Below are 16762 nucleotides of genomic sequence, written 5' to 3'. Positions count from 1 at the left end.
GGCTGCTTAACAAACTATGAGGCCATGATATTACAGGAAAGATTTGAGCATGGATAAAACAGTGGTTGACTGGTAAGAGGCAAAGAGTGGGAATAAAGGGAGCCTTTTCCAGTTGGCTGCTGGTGACTAGTCGCATTCCACATGGATGTGTGTTGGGACTGATTCTTTTAATGTTATATGTCGATGATTTGAATGATGGAATTTATGGTTTTGTTGAAAAAAAGCAGATGATATGAAGGTAGGAGGGGGGCAGCTAGTTTTGAGGAAGTAGAGAGGCTACAGAAGGACTTAGATTAGGAGAAGCGGCAGGTGGAATACAGTATCGGGAAGTGTATGGTCATGCATTTTGGTAGAAGGAATTAAAGGGTTGACTATTTTCTAAATGGAGAGAAGGTATAAAAATCTGAGGTGCAAAGAGACTTGGGAGTCCTTGTGAAAGATTTCCTGGCGGTTAATTTGCAGGTTGAGTCTGTGGTGAGAAAGCCAAGTGTGATGTTAGCGTTAATTTCAAGAAGACTAGAATATAACTAGGATGTAATGTTGAGACTAAATAGAGTACTGATGAGGCCTCACTTGAAGTATTGTGAGCAGTTTTGGGACCCCTACCTTCAAAATGATGTGGCTGAAACTGGAGAAAGTTGAAAGAAGTTTTATATAGACGATGCCAGGATTGAAAGGTTTCTCATATGAAGAGCGTTTGATGGCTCTGGGCCAGTATTCACTGTATTCATTAGGGTTCACGAAGGCTCTTGGTCTGAAACGTCAGCACTTTACTCTTTTCCATAGATGCTGCATGGCCTGAGTTCCTCCAGCATTTTGTGTGTATTAAAAGGTAGTTTTTATTTTTTTAATACCTTTTTAAGTATTTCTATGAAAGTTTGGCTAACTGGGGCAGCTGCTTAATTGGGCCAAAATGTACTGGTCCCGATTTATCCCAATTTATGGGAATGTACTATAAAATTATTACTGGGTGGCCAATTTCATAGGTAATGCATTGGAACCAGATTAACAATTATTTTGTTCTCCTTTACACTTGCATACGAGAAATGACAGTCTTTCATTTGTGATGTGCCGTGTCCTATAATGTCGCTGATCATGATCTTTCCATGACCATGATTGTTCTTGGCAAATTTTTCTGCAGAAGTGGTTTGCCATTGCCATCTTCTGGGCAGTGTCCTTGCATGATGTGGCCCCAGCCATCATTCACCGTCTCCAAAGGTTGTCTGCCTGTGTCCAGTGGTCACATAACCAGAACTTGTGACATGCACCAGCTGCTCATACGACCATCTATCACTTGCCCCATTGGCTTCACCTGACCCTGATGGGGGTGTGGTGCTAAGCAGATGCTACATCTGCCCAAGGGTGACCCACAGGCTAGCGGAGGTAAGGAGTGCCTTCAACCTCCTTTGGTAGAGAGGTGTCTTGCTAGAAATGACACTAAACAATCTTAAATCTTGAAGCCATGATCCTCCTGACCTGTGAGAGTAAGATCCTGTCCTGCTGAGCGGAAAGGTAAGGACATCCTGAATACCCCAATGGGTAATGGGAATGTAATGTGTGCTATCTACATGCCTGATGACAAGCCAGCTGGTAATGAATTTCCTAATCACCTCTTGCCCCTGTTATTAAGTTGCTTCCATTTCTGCACACACAAAGGCCACTTTATTAGTTAGCTCCTGTACCTAGTAACGTGGCCACTGAGTGCATGTTCATGCTCTTCTGCTGCTGTAGCCCATCCACTTCAAGCTTCGACATGTTGTGCTTTCAGAGACGCTCTTCTGCACACCACTGTTGTAACGTGTGGTTATTTGAGTTACTGTCATCTTTCTGAGAGCTTGAACCAGTCTGACCTCACTCATCAACGAGAGGTTTTCACCCAGAGAACTGCTGCTCATGGATGTTTTTCACCATTCTCTATTAACTCTGGAGACTGTTGTGTGTGAAAATCCCAGGAGATCAGCATTGTCTGACACCAACTCAAAGTTACTTACATCTCATTTTACCCCATTCTGATATTTGATCTGAACAACAACTGACCAAGTCTACATGCTTTTTTGAGTTGCTGCCACATGATTGGCTGATTAGATATTTGCATTAACAAGAAGGTGTACAGGTGTATTTAATGAAGTAGCCACTGAGAGATGAATATTGGTGCGGCTTCGTTTAGAATGTTGTGTTCATTTTTGATTGCCCACTAGAGAAAATATATTATCAAATTAGAAATTGCTGCAAAATAATAAATTTCAAGACGGTGGCTGATTAGGAAAAGGGGAGATGCAACAATGCAATGGTGTCATTGTACACCAGTCATTGAAGGTGGACATGCAGGTATAGCAGGCAGTGGAAAAGGCAAATGGTATGTTGGCATTCATAGCAAAAGGATTTGCATGCAGGAGCAGGGAGGTTCTACTGCAGTTGTACAAGGCCTTGGTGAGACCACACCTAGAATATTATGTGCAGTTTTGGTCCCCTAATCTGAGGAAAGACATTCTTGCCATAGAGGGAGTACAGAGAAGGTTCACCAGATTGATTCCTGGGATGGCAGGACTTTCATATGAAGAAAGACTGGATCGACTAGGCTTATACTCACTGGAATTTAGAAGATTGAGGGGGGATCTTATTGAAACGTATAAAATTCTAAAGGGATTGGACAGGCTAGATGCAGGAAGATTGTTTCCGATGTTGGGGTAGTCCAGAACGAAGGGTCACAGTTTAAGGATAAAGGGGAAGCCTTTTAGGACCAAGATGAGGAAAAACTTCTTCACACAGAGAGTGGTGAATCTGTGGAATCCTCTGCCACAGGAAACAGTTGAGGCCGGGTCATTGACTATATTTAAGAGGAAGTTAGATATGGCCCTTGTGGCTAAAGGGATCAGGGAGTATGGAGAGAAAGCAGGTACAGGGTTCTGAGTTGGATGATCAGCCATGATCATACTGAATTGCGGTGCAGGCTTGAAGGGCCAAATGGCCTACTCCTGCACCTGTTTTCTATGTTTCTACATACATCAGGGATAATAGACCTGATTCTGATTTTGATTCTAAGAGTGCAGAAATGATTTGACAGAATTTTGCTTAGACTTGAGGGCCAGAGTTCCAAGGAGATGTTATGTGGACTAGGAATTTACAGCCTTGAATGTGGAAGCTGGAGGGGGACCTGTTAGAGGTATGGAGAGATCATTGGAGACAGAGACAGGGTGAAAGTACAGTCTTTTTCCCTGAAGAGGGACTGTTAAATACAAGTGGGCATTGGTTTAATATCAGAAGTGAAGGACTGAACAGGGACATCAGGGTCAGCTTCTTCAGACAAAGGGTGCTGCGTATTTGGAAGGAACTACCAGAAATAGCGGCTGAAGCAGGCACATTAGCAGTGTGAATACAATGTGAATACAAGCGATTCTGCAGAAGCTGGAAATCCAGAGCAACACAAACAAACTTCTGGAGGAACGCAGCAGGTCAGGCAGCATCTGTGCAAATGAATAAACAGTCAGCACTTTGGGCTGAAACCCTTCATCAGGACATGGATTGGAGAGGTTGAGTGCTATGGGTCAAATGTGGTAGGTGGGTCTAGCTCACAGTCAGCATGGGTAAGCTGGGCTGAAGGGCCTGTTTTGGGGCTCTCTGAAACTATGACTCTCAACTCTGGCTTTTTTTATTGGAGTTATGAATGACCATCACGTATCCTAGGCTTCCCTTTTGCTCAGACTGACAGTTCTGGCAGCCCCTATAAGACCATAAGACATAGGAGCAGAATTAGGTCAGCATGACTGATTCATTATCCCTCTCAGCCCCATTCTCCTTTTGTCTCCCCATAACATTTGACGCCCCAACTGATCAAAAACCTATCAACCTCCACTGTAAGTATACACAATGACTTGGCTTCCACAGCCATCTGTGGCAATGAATTTCACAGATTCACCACCCTCTAACTAAAGAAATTCCTCCTCATCTTCATTCTAAATGGATATCCCTCTATTCTGAGGTTGTGCACTCTGGTCCTAGACTCCCCCGCTATGGAAAACACCCTCCCCATGTCCACTCTATTTAGGCCTTTCAACATTCAATAGGTTTCAATGAGATCCCCCCTCATTCTTCTAAACTCCAGCAAGTACAGGCCCAAAGCATTCAAACACTCCTCGTGCATTAACCCCGTCATTCCAGAATCGTTCTCTTGAACCTTGTTTGAACCCTCACCAATGCCAGCATACCTTTTCTTGGAGGTTCCCAAAATACTTGCTATACTCCAAGTGCAGTTTAACCAATTCCTTACAAAGCCTCAGACAATTCATCTGCTTTTCCAGCTAACAGTGCCATCCTGTGTTTACAGACACCTGTGTCTTCTTCTTGCAGGTGTGTGCTACGCCGAGTTTGGCGTCCGGGTGCCGAAGACCACTGGCTCGGCCTACACGTACAGTTATGTGACAGTGGGGGAGTTTGTGGCCTTCTTCATCGGCTGGAACCTGATCCTGGAGTATCTGATTGGGACTGCAGCCGGCGCCAGTGCTCTGAGCAGCATGTTTGACTCACTGGCCAACCACACCATCAGTCACTGGATAGTGGACGATGTGGGCACCTTAAATGGACTCGGTAGGTCACCGTACACACTAAAGATTAAAGGTTACTTTATTTGCCATATGAACTTTGAAATATGAACCATACAAAAAACTGTATCCTGTAAATGCTTGCAAAATAATCACAAGGTAGTACAGTTAACGAAAGATTAGCTTTATTTGTCACATGTACATCGAAACATAGAATGAAATGCATCATTTCTGTCAATAACCAAAACAAATATATGCTGGGAACGGGAGTAGGCCTTCTGGCCCATTGAACTGGCTCCACCATTCAATAAAGATAAAAAAGATTAACTCCATTTGTCACATATACAGTGAAATGTATAGTTTGTATCAGTAACCAACACACTCTGAGATGTGCTGGGGGCAGTCCGTGTGATTCCAGTGCGAGGACAACATTCCCACAACTCACTAACCCTACCCACATGTTGTTGGGATGTGGGAGGAAACCCACATGGTCACAACAAGAATGTTCTCACTTCTTACAGACGATAATGGGAATTGAACCCAGATTGCTGCCACTGCACTAACCACTGTGCTTCCTGCCACTCCACGCTGACTGGATTGATCAACTGATGTCGAATAGCAATGGCTTCTATTCAGAGTTCCTCCACAAAGCACATTTGTTTTTTATGGGTCATTCCCTTTGAAACCTTCCAGAACCTTACAGGCCCTTCACCAACACCACCGCCATCCCCACAGTTCTCCAGTGAGCCCTGCCTGCATTGTTGTAGAATAAGTAAGGACCCTGCATTGGCCAGGGTTGACCATGGATGTTCCGTCCTAGCTGTCCGTGTGATATGCAACTAAGGAAGTATGATATTGAGAGCAAGCTTTTGCTAATGCAGCAGGTTCCCCCTCTCCACACAGCTGATGAATCCAAAGGAACGGCAGAGACTGATACAATTTGGCACAGGTGTTGCCTGTCAGTGTTGAACTCAACGCGGGACTACCTGAGGGATTGTTCGTCAGGGTTTACTTCCAAAGACTTCCCCGTGCGCGGGTATAGCCTCAAGAGATCAGAGTTTTCCAGGTGAGCTCCCACACATGGCTGATGAATCCCATCTGCCCAAAGCGACTGGTTTTAAGGCTCCATTAACCCCCCTTTGCCGCTTCTGCTGTCAGTGAAACGGTTCCACTAGGCTTTGTAGCTGAACCACACGTGAAGCCCAGGAGCTGGACTTGGCGCATGCATTGGGAGTGTTTAATAGACGGTGGGAGCTTATCCCCCCCCTTCCCCCACCCTGCTATGACAACTTTAAGGAACCTTATCCCTACCACCCTGTTGTTGTATGCGTGTGTAATACACCATGACCCCAGATCTGCATAAACTCCTGATTGCCAGGGAGGAACAGCGCAATTGTGGTTATAACAAGGGAAACAGAGCTGCTGATGTTCACAGTTCAAGTTCAACAGTGAAGTGGACAGGCTCTTGCAAACACAAGAAAATCCTTCAAAATAATCACTTGCATTGTTTGTTGGACTGTGCACCACCTCTGATCCTTCCTTCTTGGGTAGCGGAGACCACCAGCAACATGGTGCGCAACAAGTCCATCTCCATCACCATCAAACAGTCTGCCACTGGGATGAACCTGCAATACTTGATGTTCTCAACATTTAGCAGGGTCTTGCAAACATACAAAAAATGCAAGGGCCATATAATTAGACCTTTGTTTGGACGTGTTACTGAGGGTGTGGCCATCATCCATGATACCAGTCAATATTGGTAAGGCCATTGTGAGTTAAATCTTTGAGGTAGTCCCAAGGATGCGCAGAAGAGACCCTGGATTAGTTCTGTATCAGAATGACAAATTCTTCTTCTTTGTTAGGATGCCTCTACAGGGGCATAGCAGCTCACGAGAGTCCTCTGTCCTGGGCCAGTCTTTCAAGTTTTCTTCAGTTGTCACCCATCTTCTTGGTAAAGATCCTTCCTCTCCCATGATGAGGTCTCTGGAAGTTCTGTTGGCATTTCTGCAGCTCCGGGTTTTTAAAGGATGGGATTCTTGCCCATTATCAACCCTCCTTCTTTCACAACTGGGCTTGAGATTGTCCGTGGCAGAGATTGAATTACAATTGATATCTCCTTATTGCCCACCAAAACTTTTAACTTGATGTTGTGTATGCTCCCCAGTAGTCCCCCATTTAGGTACTGAAGAGTGGCCCCTGCTTTTCCATTTCTTCCTTGTATGGAATTTTAATCCTAGTGCAATTTTGTGAGTCTACCAGGAGGCAGTTACAGGTAACACGATAGCAAAGTGGTTAGCATGATACTTTTACAGCTTGGGGCATTCTGGAGTTTGAAGTTTAATTCCCACTCGATCTGTAAAGAGTTTATACACACCTCTCCAAGTTTCTTCCTGGTGCTTCAGTTTCCTTCCACATTCCAAAGATGTACCTGTTCAAAGTTCCAAGTAATTTGATCATCGAAGTTGATATATATCATCATCTCCTCTGTTGAGATTCATTTTCTTGCAGGCATTCCAGAAACACAATAGAAGTAACAACAGTAGGTTAATTGGTCAATGTAAGTTGTTCTGTGAGTAGACTAAGGTTAAATAGATGGTTTGCTTGGCAGTGTATCAAATTCTGACCATGGTGTCTAATTTTTGTGTGGATCTGGTGTCAGACAGGTTAAGCTTGTGGGCAACATCCAATCCTAATAGCCACTCATTGTTCTCAAGTGATTTGTACTGTTGCCTGTGTCTGTACAGGGAAAGGAGAGGAGTCCTATCCCGATATCCTCGCAATGATTATCGCTGTCATTGTCACGGTCATCATTTCCCTGGGGGTGAAGAACTCGGTGGGCTTCAACAATGTCTTGAACATCATCAATCTTGCAGCTTGGGTCTTCATCATGTTTGCAGGGCTGTTCTTCGTCAACAGCGCCAATTGGGATGGAGGAAGGTTTCTCCCCTTTGGGTGGTCTGGGGTAAGTAACAACCTTAAAACATTTGTACTGGCAGATTGCATTGGAATGTGATGAAGAGGGCACTGTGTGATTCGTCCCTTCAGACAGTGCATACACAGCCAGAAAGCATGTACTGTTGAAGTAACAGTGGTTGCCGAATAATAAAACAAAACAAATAATGAAAATAACTAAAATAATGGCCCAGAACGCACACTCTCTTTTGACTTAAAACTTTGCTTGTACCTGTCAACACCAGAAGGATGCATTTTTCTCATATTCATGTGCCTGTCTAAAAGCCCCAATGTATCCATCACCACCCTAGGCAGTACATCCCAGCCACCCAGCACTCTCTGTGTAAAAAAACTTGCCCCTCACATCTCCTCAGACCTTAAATGCATGCACTCTGGTATCAGACATTTCAACACTAGGAACAATATTGATGCAGTTATATAGAAGGCAAGATAGTGGCTATACCTTATTAGGAGTTTGAAGAGATTTGGTATGTCAACAAGTACACTCAAAATCTTCTGTAGATATACTGTGGAGAGCATTCCAACAGGCTTCATCACTGTCTGTTATGGTGGGGGGGAGGGAGGAACTACTGCACAGGACCAAAAGAAGCTGCAGAGGGTCATAAATTTAGTCAGCTCCATCTTGGGTATTAGCCTGCAAAGTACTCAGGACATTTTCAAGGAGCGGTGTTTCAGAGAGGCAGTGTACATTATTAAGGACCCCCAGCACCCAGGGCATGTCCTTTTCTCACTGTTGCCATCAGGTAGGAGGTACAGAAGCCTGAAGGCACACACTCAGCGATTCAGGAACAGCTGCTACCCCTCTGCTATCCGATTCCTTGGACACTATCTCACTTTTTAAAAAATGTGTAGTATTTCTGTTTTTTGCAGGATTTTTAATCTATTCAATATACGTATACTGTATAAAGTATACTCAATAAGGTGTACTTATTTATTATTATTACTATTATTTTATTTTTTTGCTATATATTGTATTGCATTGAACTGCTGCTGCTAAGTTAACAAATTTCACGTCACATGCCGGTGATAATAAACCTGATTCTGATTCTGATTTTGAAGATACCATCTATCTACTCTATCTATTCCTCCTGTAACCTTATAAACCTCTATTAGATCTACCCTCAGCCTGCACCTCTGTGGAGAGGTCTGAGATGTTTTACCATAGACTGGGCCTCAGTGCATGGTTGCTGGGGCCTGCACTCACTCTAAGAGAGTCTTTCAAAGATACTCCAGCTGCTGATGCAGTGAAGGGTTATTATTATTATGATTATTGCTATTATTGGCAGGTAGGATGCGTATTCGAATGGATGTTAAATTTCTTCAGCTAACTAAACAGAATACGAGAGAGAAGAAATTATTTGACTTCTGCATTTCCTACTGCGTCAACTAATTTGTATCAGTGTGGGGATTTTTCTGAAATTGTTTTCTGGCTCATCATCAGTACCAGCTTTGTTCAGTCACTCCACTGGACCATTAGACATAGGAACAGAATTAGGCCATTCAGCCCATTGAGTCTGCTCTGGGATTTCATCATGACTGATTCCAGATCCCACACAACCCCATATTCCTGCCTTCCCACCATATCATTTGATGCTCTGACTGATCAGAAAACAATAAATTTTCATTTTAAAAATACCTACAGTCTTTACCGCCACTGCAGTCTGTGGCAGAGCATTCCACAGATCCACTACACTCTGGCTAGAAAAATTACTCCTTACCTCTGTTCTAACGGGTCACACCTCAATTTTGAGGCTGTCCCCTCAAGTTCTGGACATCCCAACCATAGGAAACATCTTCTTAACATCCACCCTATCTAGACTTTTCAACATTCGGTAGGTTTCAATGAGATCTCCTGCTTTCCAATGAGTAAAGGCCCGAAGCTGCTTGTAAGTTAACCCATTCATTCCCGGAATCATCCTCGTGAACCTCCTCTGGACTCTCTCCAATGACAACACATCCTTTCCCAGGATGTTGACAATACTCCAAGTGTGGCCTGACAAGTGTCTTATAAAGCCTCAATATTCTCTCCTTGTTTTTATATTCTATTCCCTTTGAAATGAATGTCAACATTGCATTTGCCTTCTTTACCACAGACTCAACCTGTAAATTAACCTTCTGAGAGCCTTGCACAAGGACACTTAAGTCCCTCCGCACCTCTTATGTTTGAATTTTCTCTCCATTCAGATAATATTCTGCACTATTGTTCCCTTTACCAAAATGTATTATCATACATTTTCTAACACTATATTCCACGTTTTTGCCTATTTTTCCAATATGTGTAAGCCTTTCTGCAATCACATTGCTTCCTCAGCACTACCTACCCCTCCACCTATCTTCACATCATCTGTTATCCAAATCACTGACAAACAATGTGAAAAGTAGCGGTCCCAATACTGACCCCTGAGGAACACCACTAGTCTCTGGCAGCCAACCAGAAAAGGCCCTTCTTTTTCCCACTCGCTGTCTCCTGGCCGTCAGCCATTCCTCTATCCATGTCGGTATCTTTCCTGTAACAACATAGGATTTTATCTTGTTAAGCAGCCTCATGTGAGGCACCTTATCAAATGCCTTCTGAAAATCCAAGTAAATGACATCCACTGCCTCTCTTTTGTCCACCCTGCTTGTTACTTCCTTGAAGAACTGCAACAGATTTGTCGGACAAGACTTCCCTTCACAGAAACAATGCTGACTTTGGCTTACTTTGTCATTAGTTTCCTAGTACCCTGAAACCTCCTCCTTAATAATTGACTCCAACATTTCTGTCCCGCTGAGGTTAAGCTAACTGGCCTATAGTTTCTATTCTTTTGCCTTCCTCCCTTTTAAACAGTGGAGTGACATTTGCAATCTTCCAGTCCTCCAGGACCATGCCAGAATCAAGTGATTCTTGACAGAACGTGACCAATGCATCTGTTATCTCTTCAGCATCATCCCTCAGCACTCCGGGGTGTAGTCCATCTGGCCCAGGTGACTTATCCACCTTAAGACATTTGAATTTGCTTAACACTTTTTCCTTCATAATAGCAATGGCACTCACTCCTGCTCCCTGACACTCATGGACCTCGGCATTCTGCTAGCATCTTCCACAGTAAAGATGGATGCAAAGTATCCATTAAGTTCATCTGCCATTTCTTTGTCCCCCATAACTACAAAACCAGCATCATTTTCCAATGGTCCAATATCAATTCTCATCTCCCTTTTACTCTTTATATAACTGAAAAAAACTTTTAGTACTCTGCTTTATGTTATTGAGTAGTTTGCCCTCATATTCCATCTTTTCCCTTCTTATGGTTTTTTTAGTTGCCTTTTGTTGGTTTAAAAACTTCTGAATTATCCAAATTCCCACTCACTTTTGCTACATTATATGTCCTTTCCTTAGCTTCTATGCAGTCCTTAACTTCCCTCATCAGCCACGATTGCCTAACCCTGTCATTTGAGAACGTTTTTCTCTGTGGGACATACCTATCCCGCATCTTGTGAAGTATTCTCAGAAACTTCAGCCACCTCTGCTCTGCTGTCATCTCCACCTGGGCAAACTCCTCTCTCGTGCTTTTGTAATTCCCTTTATTTCATTGCGATACTGATACATCTGACTCATGCTTCTCCCTCTCAAACTGCCTATGGATTCTATCATATTATGATCAGTTACGCCTAAGGGCTCTTTTACCGGAAACTCCCTAATAAAATCTGCATTATCACACAACACACAATCTAAGCTGGCCTTTCCCCATGTAGGCTCAAGCACAAGCTGCTCTACAAGCCATCTTGTAGGCATTCAACAAACCCCCTCTCTTGCAATCTGACACCAACCTGATTTTCCCAATCTCTTTACATATTGAAGTCTCCCATTACAATTGTGACATTACCCATATTACTTGCCTTTTCCACTTCCTTTTGCAATCTCAAACCTCCATCTTGGCTACTATTTTGAGGACTACATATGACTCCCTTAACTGATTTTTACCCTTGCAGTTTCTTAACGACACCCACAAAGATGTGGCATTCTTCTGTGTTTCTAAAGATATAATTCCATCTCTTGCCAACAGCCACACCACTGCCTATGCCTTCCTGCCGTCCTTTTAATGCAACTTATATCCTTTGATATTAAGCTCACTTCTATGACCGTGTTGTCCACAATGTCATACTGACTATGTTCAAATAGCACCATGAGTTCAGCCACTTTATTCTGAATACTATGTGCATTTAAATATGGCACCTCCAGTCCTGCATTCTTTGCTGTTTTGAATTTTGCCTCTGTGGTACAAGTTTACTCTTTGCTCTATCTGCATTTGTACCTAATCATTGACTTGTCCTTCCTTACATTCATATTCCATCCATTATCTACTTGCAAACTAGCTAGCTCATCCTCAGTTCTGTTATACTGGTTTCCATGCTTCTGCCATATTAGTTTAAACCACCCCCAACAGCTCTAGCAAATGTACCCACAAGGATTTTGGTCCCACTTGGATTCACATGCAACCCTTCCTTCTTGTTCAGGTCCCACCTGCCCCAGAAGAGGTCCCAACGATCCAGAAATCTGTATTCCTTCCCCCACTCCAATTCTTCAGCCATGCATTTATCTGCCACCTCACTCTATTCCTATCCTCACTGTCGCACAGGCAGCAATCCCAAGATTTCTACCCTTGAAGTCCTGCTTCTCAACTTCTTTCCTAACTTCTTGTGTTCTGTCTTCAGGACCTCCTCCCCTTTCCTACCTATGTTTTTGGTACCTATATGTACCGCAACTTCTGTCTGGTCACCCTCCCTTTTCAAGATATTGTGGATGTGTTCAGAAACATTGTGGTCCCTGGCACCTGGATGGCAAACTACCGGATGAGTGTCTTTTTTCCATTCACAGAATTGCCTATCTGTCCTCCTAACTATAAGAAGCCCCTATTACTGCTGCCATCCTCTTCAGTTTCCTACCCTTCTGAGCCACAGGCCCAGATCAGTGCCAGAGGCACGGCCATTGTGGCTTTTCCCATTCTCTTGGCTTCTGCCCGTAACCTTTGATGCCCAGACTAATCAAGAACCCATCAACATCCGCTTTAAATATACTCATGACTTGGCATATATGGCCATCTGTGCCAATGAATTCCACAGACTCGCCACAATCTGGCTGAAGAAATTCTTTTTGTATCTGTTGTAACAAGATGTCTTTGTACCTGAAGCTCTGCCTGCTGATTCTAGACTCCACCACTATAGGAAACATCCACTCTGCCTAGGGATTTCAATATTCGATAAGTTTCAATGAGATTCCCCCCTCATTCTTCTGAACTTGAGCCCAGAGCCATCAGGTGTTCTGCATATGTCAACCCTTTCAATCCTGGAAAATTTCTCTTGAACCTTCTCTGGACCCTCTCCACTGCCAGCATGTCCTTTCTAAGCTAGGAGACTAAACTGCTCAAAATTCTTCAAGTGCGGTCTGACCAATCAATGCCTTATAAAGCTCCAGCAACACATACTTGCTTCTACATTGTAATCCTCTCAGAAAGAATGTTAACATTGCAAAGCTGCTTTCCTTACCAGTGACTCACTCAGCAAGTGAACCTTTAGGGAATCCTGCTCAAGGACTCCCAAGTGCCCTGCCACCTCCTATTTCTGAACTTTCTCCTTGTTTAGAAAATATTCTACACATTTATTCCTTTCTTTTTTAATCTTTTTATTTATATCAAAATGATAAGATTAATACATAGTTATTGGGATTACAAATTTACAAAATTAAAATGAACATAAAAGGATACACAAGCAATAAGTACAATATACTTAAGTCTTCCCAAATCATGAATGATACAAATATCATATAAACTAAGCAAAAAGATACTAGGTATATCATGTTAAAAAAAACAGAAAAGAAAAAAAGAGAAAAAATATTATTACCCTAAGAAAAACGAATCTAACAAACTAACCACTAACTAACAAAGAAAAAAAAGGAAAAAAGGAAAAAAAAAATGGGCTGTTTATAGTATCTATAAAAAGACAAAGAATCATCAGTGTCCCCAACTCCGATCCTCTCAACATATATATAATCAAAACTGGAAAAACAAATAGGATTGGAACAGGGTCAAATTACATCATGTGAAAATATTGAATAAATGTCCTCCAAGTCTTTTCAAATTTAATAGAAGGGTCGTATATGACACTTCCAATTTTTTCCAAATTTAGACATAACATAGTTGGAGAAAACCAATGAAATATGGTAGGAGGATTAATTTCTTTCCAATTCAACAAAATAGATCTTCTAGCCATTAATATAAGAAATGCAATCATCCGACAAGTAGAAGAAGATAAATGGATTGACTCCATCATTGGTAAACCAAAGATTGCAGTAATAGGATGAGGTTGTAAATCAATGTTCAATACCATGGAAATAATATCGAAAATATCGTTCCAATATTTTTTCGAAGGTGGACATGACCAAAACATATGAGTGAAAGAAGCTATCTCAAAATGACATCAGTCACATATAGGATTTATATGGGAATAAAAATGAGCCAATTTATCCTTCGACATAATGGCCCTGTGCACAACTTTAAACTGTATCAATGAATGTTTAGCACATATAGAGGATAAATTAACTAATTGAAGAATTTTACACCAATTCTCAATAGGGATAGTAAAGTTAAGTTCTCTTTCCGAATCATTTTTAATCTTATAAAAGGCCTCTGAATGTAATTTCATAATTATATTGTAAACATTTGATATTACACCTTTCTGAAAAGGATTTAGTTCTAACAATTTCTCCAAAATACCCGAAGAATCAAGATTTGGAAAGGTAGGAAGTACAATGTTTAAAAAATTCCTAATCTGTAAACATCTAAAAAAATGAGATCTAGGCAAATTATATTTATTAGATAATTGTTCAAAAGACATAAAACAATTATCCAAAAATAAATCAGAAAATCATAGTATACCTTTAGTCTTCCAAGCTGAATAAACTTGGTCCATAATAGAGGGATGAAAAAAGAAATTGGATACAATAGGAATTGTTAAAACAAATTGATTCAACCCAAAAAATTTCTGAAATTGAAACCATATACGTAAAGTGTGTTCAACTATCAGACTGTCAATTCGTTTATGCAATTTAGAAAGAGCAAAGGGAAGAGAAGTCCCTAAAATAGAACCCAATGAAAATCCTTGTACAGATTTAGTTTCCAGACTGACCCAATGAAGGCTAGGAGATAAATCCCAATCCCTTAACCAACATTTTAAATATTGAATATCAATTGCCCAATAATAAAATCTAAAATTAGGCAATGCCAATCCACCTTACTTCTTTGACTTCTGTAAATATCTTTTATTTATATCTAATATCTAGGATTTTTATTCAGCCATATACATGAGGAAATTTTTGAATCAACATTGTCAAAAAAGGATTTCGGAATAAAAATTGGTACCGCTTGAAATATATATGAGAACTTAGGTAAAATAATTATTTTATGTCTTTCACCATAAAGACAATGGTGACCATTTAGTAAACAAACATTTAATCTGATCAATTAAGGGTAAAAAAATAACCTTGAATAACTCCTTATGATTTTTTGTAATTTTAATCCCTAAGTATATAAAAAAATCATTAACTAATTTAAAAGGTAAATTTCCATAAATTGGAACCTGTCTATTTAAGGGGAACAATTCACTCTTATTAAGATTCAACTTATACCTGGAAAAATTACTAAACTGAGCCAATAATGATATAACTGCAGGAATGGATTTCTCAGGATCAGAAATGTATAATAACAAGTCATCTGCATATAATGATAACTTATGTATATCTATCCTGCGAGTAATGCCAAAAATGTTAGGTGATTCTATAATAGCAATTGCCAAAGGTTCTAAAGCAATATCAAATAATAATGGACTAAGAGGACAGCCTTGCCTGGTACCCCGAAATAAACGAAAAAAGGGAGATCTTTGATTGTTAGTAAAAACCGAGGCTACTGGAGTATGATATATCAATTTAATCCAGGATATAAATGTCGGACTAAAATTAAACTACTCAAGCACAGTAAATAAATTGGCCTTTCAACTCTATCAACTGCTTTCTCCGCATCTAATGAAATGACGCGTTCTGTGGTGCTGCGTGAAGGAGTATAAACAATATTCAATAATCTCCTAACATTGAAAAAAGAATAGCGATTTTTAATAAAACCAGTTTGATCCTCCGAGATAATTCGAGGTAATACCTTCTCCAGCCTGGTCGCCAGTAACTTGGAAAAGATCTTGGAATCTACATTCAATAGGGATATTGGTCTATAGGATGCACAGTCAGTAGGGTCTTTATCTTTTTTCAATATTAAAGAAATGGAAGCTCTATAAAAAGATTGTGGTAGTTTACCTAGTCTAATTGCTTCTTCAAAAACCCTGCATAACCAAGGAGAAAGAGTAGAGGAAAAAAACTTTAAAAATTCCACTGTATACCCATCTGGACCTGGTGCTTTCCCAGAATTCATAGCAGAAAGAACACCTTTAATTTCTGCATCCATATTTATTCCTTCTGTGAAAATGCATGACCATACACTTGTTAACACTGTATTCCATTTGCCACTTCTTTGCCCTATTGAATAATCTATGTATGATTTCCTACTTCCTCAGAACTACCTGTCCCTCCACCTATCTTTGTATCATGCACAAACTTGGCCCCAAAGCCATCAATTCCATCATCCAAATCATTGACATATAATATGAAAAGAAACCATTTGAACATCACACCCTGTGAAAAACCACTCATCACTGGCAGCCAATCAGAAAAGAATCCCTGTATTCCTACTGTTTGTTTCCTGCCAGACAGATGTAGTCTGTAGTCTATAAACTGCATGCCACTGTAGTCTGGCGGTGTTTAATAAATGCACTTGCTTAACACAACTCATTAACTTGAATGGATTGCAGAGAACTTCATCTCTTCTTTATCATTCAGCACCTTGCACTGTGTGTTATATTACTGACAAGATTTGGGAATTCCCGATAACTCCCAGATTATCTTCTGACCAAATGGCTTCCTTGTTGCCAGGAGTGGAATGGACCTCACAGTATTGCGGGAAATCCAAGAGAGGAAATCCCAGATTTATGAGAAGGTTGCTATGTTTTGTAACTGCAAAACATTTAACTAATTAAAAGGAAAAGACAGGAGTCCGAAATGCGAGTATAAGTTAGTTTTTTACTTTAAGCAAGGTGTTTATACGTATCATGAGGTAATATCATGATATATGCAATTCACTTATTTTTACATATAACCCATAATGAATTATTTACAT

General features: G+C 40.9%; 1 protein-coding gene across 1 annotated transcript in view; it reads left to right on the top strand.

Moving 5' to 3' along the window:
* The window catches only part of LOC132406221 (probable cationic amino acid transporter), a 107677-nt gene that overhangs the window by 52377 nt on the left and 38538 nt on the right, over window positions 1-16762 (top strand). The window contains exons 2-3 of the mRNA XM_059991570.1: window positions 4348-4584; window positions 7283-7500. Coding sequence (XP_059847553.1) covers window positions 4348-4584; window positions 7283-7500 — 455 coding nt within the window. The remainder of the gene's footprint in view (window positions 1-4347; window positions 4585-7282; window positions 7501-16762) is intronic.

This window comes from Hypanus sabinus, chromosome 2 (genome assembly GCF_030144855.1).
Source record: "Hypanus sabinus isolate sHypSab1 chromosome 2, sHypSab1.hap1, whole genome shotgun sequence".
NCBI lineage: Eukaryota > Metazoa > Chordata > Chondrichthyes > Myliobatiformes > Dasyatidae > Hypanus > Hypanus sabinus.
This window is presented reverse-complemented; position numbering and strand designations above follow the sequence as displayed.